This window comes from Mytilus trossulus, chromosome 7 (assembly GCF_036588685.1).
Source record: "Mytilus trossulus isolate FHL-02 chromosome 7, PNRI_Mtr1.1.1.hap1, whole genome shotgun sequence".
NCBI classification, from domain to species: Eukaryota; Metazoa; Mollusca; class Bivalvia; order Mytilida; family Mytilidae; genus Mytilus; species Mytilus trossulus.
In genome coordinates this window covers 24,423,491-24,432,669 of record NC_086379.1, presented here as the reverse complement: position 1 = coordinate 24,432,669, position 9,179 = coordinate 24,423,491, and the positions used below count along the sequence as shown (strand labels likewise).

The 9,179-nt window shown below is 31.9% G+C and overlaps 1 protein-coding gene across 1 annotated transcript; it reads right to left on the bottom strand.

Annotated features, from left to right (window-relative positions):
- Positions 1 to 452: 452 nt before the first annotated feature.
- On the bottom strand, positions 453 to 8,775 carry LOC134726921 (uncharacterized). Its single transcript, XM_063591319.1, has 5 exons — positions 8,603 to 8,775; positions 4,955 to 5,061; positions 2,266 to 2,409; positions 1,353 to 1,433; positions 453 to 569 (listed from the first exon to the last, which is right to left on the bottom strand). The coding sequence occupies exons 1-5, from the start codon at positions 8,737 to 8,739 to the stop codon at positions 478 to 480; spliced, it is 561 nt and encodes a 186-aa protein (XP_063447389.1). The 5' UTR covers positions 8,740 to 8,775; the 3' UTR covers positions 453 to 477.
- Positions 8,776 to 9,179: the final 404 nt, after the last annotated feature.

Here is a 9,179-nt window from a genome sequence, read left to right as displayed (position 1 = left end):
GCTATTTTAACAAACAAATTGTGTAGAACTAGGCAATGCAGTGTGTTTACCAAATAACAGCCATCGATCTAAAACTTAAATGATAAGAGTTTAAGCAAGTATAGATAACAGTATCAAAATAAACCAATCATTGTTCAAATCATTGACTTCACTCTAATTATCAATTGATATAGGCATATTACTTTCACATTTATTTCACTTGTCTTTTGGTCATTGCATTCCTCAAGGCATGTGGTACTTTTAAGTTTCGGATGAAAGATTATACGTAAAGGCCGTTAGATACAAACAAATCAACGATGTTGTATTTGCATTAACATAAATTATTAGGTGTCAAGTACGAACTATTCAAGAAAGACAAGTCTCCCGACAATAACTTTATTGCTAAGTAATGAAACTATGAAATCAATTTTTTATTATTTGTCTTATTTGTATCCATATATTTAGATTGGTTATCGACTATGTTCTTATATGATACAGCTAAGGATGTCGGTGATTTTTCTTCCAGCAATGTCCGTGACGAGTCTTTTGTTCAGGCTTGGTTGTTATGGGTTCAGCGGGTGTTGTTGTTTCTACAATCATACATATACGATAGAAGTTACAAAAACACAAGATATATCAATTACCATATCATTACATTACCAATGATATAATAAATAAAGAATACCACAATTTTGATGGACTTCTTTACGAATGCATGTTAAGCGTCGATAGACAATGAAATAAAGTTTTTTTTTCTAGAAAGGCATAACTCAAAGAATAATGTTATAGGTAAGTGCTTCATTCAACATAAAGACCACACACATATATATTGAAAGACTGATTATGTAGTGTGCAGAGCATCTGTTTATCCCTTTATTTGAATCGGACCGGATAAAGGCAACAGTAGCATACCGCTACATTCGATACAAACAAACAGACGCCATGTTTTATAAAGTGTTTTCCACTTCGTCACCTAAATCATTTCATTATTTCTTAAAACCAAAATTAGTCTTGTGTTGATGTGGTTCATAAGTGTTTATTGTGTCTCGTTTTTTCATAGATTAAATGGTGGGTTTCCCGTTTAAATGTTTTTATACTAGTATTTTTGGGGCTCTCAAAAAGAAGATGTCAAAAGAGAAATCTATCATACATTAAAAGTCAATGGACAAATATGGAAATGATTACAGTACCCCGCAATGCGTTCAGCAACGATCAAAACTGTTATCAATTGACAAGGGAAATAATGATATAAATAGTTTCTTGATACAAGATATTCCGGAAAAGTTATTATCCAAAGCCTCATACTCTACCCATAATGGTACATTCAATATTATGTTGATTATGATGGTATATTATCAAACATAAGATATTACCTGCTGTGATATCACACTCTATCTGTGTCTTATTACACGGTAAACAAAGTGGATCTGCTGTCACTGATGGCACAGACAGAACTGTCAATAATTGAAATCAAAACATCATTTATTTGCAAGGAAAAAAAACACTTTTTGAATAGCTCAATATCTTAAATAACACTTTAATTTTTGAATGTTCGTAGAACTTTCAGCTCCAATAGCTTTGGAATAATACTTTACAGGTTTCAAGTCAACTGTCACTTGTTTAACTTCATTGTCTGTCCCGTGTATATTTCTTTTATACTGATGATTCATTTATCTGTATCGGTATTTTATCTTTGTAGATATTTATTCCATATTTGTCCGTATAACCATGTATCAGACAATTCGTATTTTGATGAACATTTTAAATCGTGGCTTACTTTTATACAAGACGTAAATTGTCAATTGGTATCAAAATAATTATAATGAATTAACATTACGCAGTAGTTCTACTGACAGGCAAAAAGTAAACACCGGGTGCGGGAATTTCTCGTTACATTGAAGACCTATTGGTGACCTTCTGATGTTGTTTTTTTTCTATGGTCGGGTTGTTGTCTCTTTGATACCTTCCCAATTTCCATTCTCAATATTATGATAAAGGAAAATCACGAAATTTTGCAGCATGTACACGTTTCGTCCTAGTTGGTTGTAACGGTAACTTGTTCAATGTTAATTATATAAATTTGTATCTATATTTAAACAGAAGTTAAAACAAATTATAGAATGTGTACGGCAACGTTTTAGTGTTTATCATTTTGGTCAAAGGACGACACAACTACTCCTGCACGTACATCTTTAGAACAGTAAAGAACCTTGCCCATGCAGCATATATTTAAAAAGAAAACATAGTTGTATAATGCTGAATTAAAACATCGACTAATTATAGTACCTGTTTCTCTTCGAAGAAAAGAGGCTTCCGTATTTCCATCGTTCTTGTCACTACAGATATCACATGGTGGAAGGGAACTGGATGAACTTGGTCGGACGCTGCTCTTTGTAGCTCTTATATGTGGAAATGTATCAGTATTTAATTCTAAAAACATTGAATATTAAAATAAATTAGTTTGGTAAAGACATCGCTTTTCTATCTCATATTCTAAATATCTAGAAAGTATGAATACTTCTTGTAAAATACATATATCGCTAATATCAAGATGTTAGTTGTTCGGTGTTATTTCTATATCAGTGTTTCTAAATGTATATATGCAGATAAAAGTCGACATGAACTTGTTAACAAAATGTTTTAAATTCACTTTAGGAACAATTTTTTACGAAAACATCGAAAATATATCAGACTGATATCTGGAACTATTTTCGACTCGAAATATTTGTTTCAACAAAATCTACACCTTAGTTGTAAATGCTGGTATATATATATATATCTTTTTCTTAGCATCTTTGCGTACTTTGGTTCAATATCGTGTATACAGGAACATACACATTACTAGTCTAGTAGGTATTATGTACAAGGACCAAACCTAAACAATTTTATTTAAGACAGTATGTGGTTTTGTCAGATGTATTTATATTTGTATCCATCTGATGAGTTAATAGATATAGGAAGATGAGGTGTGAGTTCCAAAGAGACAACTCTCTATCCAAATAACAATTTATAAAAGTAAACCATTATTGGTCAATGTACGGCCTTCAAAAACTATATAAAAAAGAGAAACACGTATAAATTACATAAACAAACGACAACTACTGTACATCAGATTCCTGACTAAGGACATGTGCAACATTTGCAGCGAGATTAAACGTTTTAATGGTACCAAACCGTCTCCATTTTTCTGAAACAATAGTACAACATTTGTTTTAATATTGAATTGTTACACCACTGTACCTGGTAAGGAGAACACGCTTATATGTTTAACCCTGCCACATATTATATGCATGATCCTGTACTAAGTCAGGAGCCTGTATCTCAGTGGGTCTGTTAGCTGCTGTGTTGCATACTTGTATTGTTCTTTTTTAAAGGTTGTTCAGTTACCTAAAGTTGTTAATGTCTCTGGCATTTGATCTCATTTGCAATAATACTACATTTCCTTATATATATCCATAGATTCTTACATTGATACCAGTGGATTATCGGATTTATCTAATCGAGATAGTTAAATTATCAATTTGAAAGTCCGAGTCCGAAGAGGACTTTAAAATTTATAATTTAACTATCGAGATTGAATAAATCCGATAATCCACGAGTAACTATGTAAGAATCTTTTTCTCTAATGATAAAAAAGAAATTTTCGTTTTTGGTTAACCGAAAATCCCCTTCGAGTGCCTTTCACATTGCACGAAGTTGTCAATTTCATTAACACCTGTTTTCATATTTTGAGTCATCCAGTTAGCTAAAAAGGTCATGGCCCTTACAATCATCCAATGATCTTTTGAGATCACCAGCAACCACACGTTGATTAAATTTTTTTATACAATGGGTTCGGAAAGGGATAGATTTCCATAGAATTAGAGAAATATAGATATTTGTCTAAATATAAGCCACGCAATGTTAGATCTGTAAATTTGCGGATGAAATTATTATATTTTTCCTTGCCCGTAATTCGAATTTGCTACTGAGATATCGTAATATCAAATCGCATTGCACAATGCCTGAGGCGTAAGACCATTCAACCATATAAGCCCTACATATATGCATTCACATACATGTTTTGTTTTACTTCAAAGTAACATATTGATTGATGTTGCATAACATATGTTTGTAGCTACAACTACATAAGGTTGGAAAAAAAGTTTAACACATTTATAGATGTTCGATTAGTTGTATGAATTCCTATAAAAAAATTTGTATAATTTCAAGATAGTTATGGTTTTGATTTGCTTTTCAACCTTTTTTTTGTCTCTCTCATTGTTGAGTCCCAGTGTTTGTTTCATATGTTTCATGTCAAGGTATTTTATAGCCGCCTCCTATGTATGTGTTTTGTGTTATTACTGCAGGTCGTACTGGTACCTATAATTGCTTGCAACTACTTAATTTGAATTTTGATAAATGGTTGTCTGTTTAGCAATTATGCAACATACACAATGTATCCTTTTAGTATGTTATACTCGTTCGTGACGTATAAGCTATCTTCGTTGAAGGTTAATTATCCATAGTGATACAAGGTGCAGTTTTATATTGGTGAAGTGGAATAAGAAGACAGGTCCATATCACATCGTATACTTATAATATCTAACATATCTACAATGTATATCCCAGGAAGGATTTGTTGATAAGGTACTGGTCTGAAATTTGTAGAGAGCTGCTGTATTTTTTCAATGTACCAAAAACACGCAACAGATTGTTACGTTTAGTCGATTTTAAACATTGATCATATTCTTTGTTGCCTTTTGTGTTTGTATTAAAACTTGTATGAACGGTAATTGGTTGTTGATAAGCCTCTTGCCAAGGGCGTATTTAAAAAAAAAAAAACGTTTTTTTAAATCCACCAATTTGTCTTTTACTACAAATTCAAAAGCTGACATATGTTATTTTAGTTCGTTTTAGTCGAGATAATAAATGACCTATTTGTATTAATGATATCAGTTTTGTGAATTTTAAGGTAATAATAAGTTGACCGTACCTCCTAATAAGTAATAATAATATGAATTTTCAGTAACTTTCGTTATCCTCATACACAGATAATAGTACTCAGAACTGCCAGAAGGTGATGAAAGGCTGTTATCACTCCTAGAGAAAATAAAACAATTTTATTTTATGATACGATAATTTCTTTTTAAACAAACATTTATGTATAAACACATTTTTTTTAATTTTATTTGTTATACATAGAGTAAAGCAACATTTCTTTACCTTAGTTCAACAAAATTTTGTCATTTCAATTCAAGAGAGAAGCTTAGAAAACTACCTGAGAAAGAGGAAAATATCATAAATACCGATTTTCAAGTAATACTCAAAACCGAAAGTGTCTTATTAGAAGAATAAAATAAAAACTCAAACTCAAAAAGAATGAAAAACAAGTAACCTATATTTTACTTAGTACACGCATCTAGTAGTCCCGTAGTCAGCACTTGTTGTGCTGACATGAATTGTCACCAATAATTGATAAGTTCTAGGTCGACGGGTTCAAACAGTAAGATTGTGAAAGTAGAGAAAACAAACTAGGCATCTTATAATTAGCCTGACTTTAATGGATCAGATAACAATACCAATACAAAAAATCCAGGCTAAAATAAGGCTTTCACATATAACTAGATACTGGTAATTAAGTATAATTTCAATTGATTAATTATGTTTTCCAATGAAAAGCTCGGTTTCTTAACTAGTTGTTAAACAGTTGCTGCATGCCATTTACTAAATACATAGAACTGAATTGATAATCAGATAATTTTCGAATCTTATGTACAATAACGCAGAAAGGAAGTTGCACATATACTCATTTTTATATTGATATGGAATCTACAGGTTATAGAATTTTTGAGGATTAAATTCGTTAACTGAACAGTGATCGTTCTAAAATTTTCTGGTTGTCAAATTCATGTTCACAGATTTGACTAAAATTCACATCTTCACAAATGTAAAACATTAATATATTTTTAAAAGACTAAAAAAAATCATACTACAGGGCATGATTTCGAAAACCTGTAGCTCTAATTTGTATTTCTTTTAATCTAGATGCCATCTAATTAACTAATCAGTTGACACCCGGAGACCTCCGATACGCGATATCAACATAATCATAGATATAAATAGATACGAGCACGTGCATTTTGATTTTTTAAGGTCTGCTAACTTTCATATGATAGCTTAAAAATATGTTAAAACTCGTTTTACCTGTATATTGATGTTTATTTTTTTTCACATTAGTAAATCAATTTTTTATCTTTGTTTCAGTTTCAATGTCTTTTCCTTAAAATTACGAATAATGCATGTTCCTATCATATATGTTTTGATGGTATGATACTTAACCCCTAACGGGAAGGATTGTGCCTGATATTCATATGATGAAATAGTAATCTTTCAATCACTTTAATTGAAGTCTGGAGCCGGCATGTCAGTTAACTGCTATTAGTCTGTTGTTATTTATGTATTATTGTCTTTTTGTTTATTTTCTTTGGTTACATCTTCCGACATCAGACTCGGACTTCTCTTGAACTGAGTATTTTAACGTGCGTATTGTTATGCGTATACTTTTCTACATTAGCTAGAGGTATAGGGCAAGGCTTTAGATCTCATAAACATGTTTAACCCCGCCGCATGTATGTGCCTGTCCCAAGTCAGGAGCCTCTGACCTTTGTTAGTCTTGTATTATTTTAATTTTAGTTTCTTGTGTACAATTTGGAAATTAGTATGGCGTTCATTATCACTGAACTAGTATATATTTGTTTAGGGGCCGGCTAAAGGACGCTTTCGGGTGCGGGAATTTCTCGCTACATTGAAGACCTGTTCGTGAACTTCTGCCGTTGTTTTTTTCTATGGTCGGGTTGTTGTCTCTTTGACACTTTCCCCATTTCTATTCTCAATTTTATGTGTTATCCATGGATAAAAGGTTATTTTGAAGTGCACTTGATACGGATTCAAGGAAGTCGAACTATTTACTTGCAAGAGACTAATTCATTATCAATGTTTCTTATCTTTTGTGACAAAATTGAACCATGCTGACCGCTTAAAGTAATCCAGTATTTCTCTTTTGCACTTTATCCATGATGAAAAAAAAAAAAGATATTTTAGATTTTTTATATATTTCATATGAAGTGCTTCATTACCTTTGAAAACTATTTCATACCACTTGGTATATGCCATTGCTGGTGGACGTTTCACACCCGATGGTACCACTAGCCAAGTAGTCAGTACTTCGGTGTTGACATGAACATCAATTGTATGGTCATTTTTTTTATAAATTTCCTGTTTACAAAACTTTGAATTATCGAAAAACTAAGGATTTTCTTATCCCAGGAGTAGATTTCCTTAACCGTATTTGGCACAACTTTTTGGAATGTTCCTTAATGCTCTTCAACTTTGTACTTGTTTGGCTTTTTAACTGTAACGTGTTTTGATATGAGCGTCAATGATGAGTCTTATGTAGACGAAACGCGCGTCTGGTGTATTAAATTATAATCCTGGTACCTATTTTAAAGAGTCAAAATTTATAATTATGGAGCTTATTTTATCTTGAAGAAAGTTGGCAGGACCTCAATATTGGTCTGAAAATGGCAGGTTTCAAAACCAGAGGAAACTAAAATGCCGGACATATCTAAATAAAAAACGGTGCGTGAGAGCGTGCGACAAAATAAAAAAAAAAGTTTCTTAGCCCCATTTCTTTATAAATCAAATTGTTGAACACGTATGTAACGGGTGTACCCATTGGATGACACTTTCTTTATATTCAGCAATCAGTTTATATTTTATTGAATTCAGGATATGCTTAAATGGAGTTATCATATGCTGAGGAAAAGAAGGTCAGAGATACCAGATCTAGAGGGACATTCAAACGAATAGATAAAAATACGCTGACAAGGCCCTTACTGAAAATTAAAAATATAAAGAAACAAACGATAGTACACTACACACAACATAAAAAACTAAAGACTAAGCATCCAAACCGCGTCAATAACTGTCGGTGATTTCATGTGCACTTGAAATGTAAGAAGATAATGCTTCACATGTGGCACCCATCGAGTTGCTCATTTTATTACAAACCCGGTTAATAGTCTGAAACGATTTTAATATATGTTTCAAAGATTTAAATATAGGCTGAAATGATTTAATGACCTGTATTTCGCACTGAAATTTCAGAATAAGCCTACTAATTCAGCATATGCTGAGTGGATTTTACCATGTGCTAAATTAAATTAAGAACATCCTTAAGTGATTTTAGCATACCACAAAATCATTTTATCATTTAGTATGATGATTGAAGCAAATGCTAAATGCGATAATTATGATCCTGATTCTGCGTAATACATACAAATTATCTCGGGTTTTTTTCTTAGATTGCGTCATACGTTCTAAATTGCAACAAAGTTTCTAATATTTCAGATTGCAAAAACTTATGCATTCAAGTAAGAAAATTGAATTTGTCAGTTTAAGTAAAAACAGTACGGGAAAACAATTAATCTTCAATGACTTCGTACCATAGTAGAGTACGTATAATAGATGCAATTTATGTTCAATGTTTAAAACATAAACATTGATAAGGATTTAAGATGAATGGTATGACCATTATCGGCGAACCTGATAAAGACTCCCTGTAAAACAAATAATATATTACCCGAAGACATATACATTATCATCGCTACTGACACAAGTGAAAGCGTTAAAATTTGTCCCAGTGTCTTGGAAACTAAATCCCGAAAAAGTGTTCCTTCCAAATGTTAATGTGTTCGATTCAGCATCATTAACCCACATACTGTTTTGTAGATCCACTGGAAGTCCTCCGGGACAATCAGCATCTAAAATTGTAATTCATTACAGTAGTCTTGTAATATTTACCAAGTTTTTCAGGAAGTTAAATAACAAGTGCATTCAGGTACCAGACGTAGTCAGGATTTTAATCATTCAGTACAATCTGTTACCAGACGTAATCAGGACTTTAACAAAATGCAATGTATTTAGTTTGATTTAATAGAAGTTAATATTAATGCTTTGAAATTGAATATTTGAAAAAGTCTGCAGATGTATAATTGTGTTATAAGGTAGTTTGTTCCAGTCGGTTATAGTTTGAGGAATAAAGACTTTATTTTGTGCTGTGAAACACACCAGTTGTGGTAGTATTAAGACATTTTATATAAATTCGTTTTCACCCTTACATATATATATATAACTTGTGTACTATTCGTTGAGTATTT

Bases quoted from the DNA above. Each gene is read 5' to 3' on its own strand.
- LOC134726921 (XM_063591319.1), bottom strand. From the start codon at position 8,739: ATGTGGGTTAATGATGCTGAATCGAACACATTAACATTTGGAAGGAAC. The intron at 5,062-8,602 runs GTAATATATTAT...TATTTTCTCTAG, and splicing joins GATAATGTATATGTCTTCGG to GAGTGATAACAGCCTTTCAT. The intron at 1,434-2,265 runs GTACTATAATTA...AATTATTGACAG, and splicing joins TTTTCTTCGAAGAGAAACAG to TTCTGTCTGTGCCATCAGTG.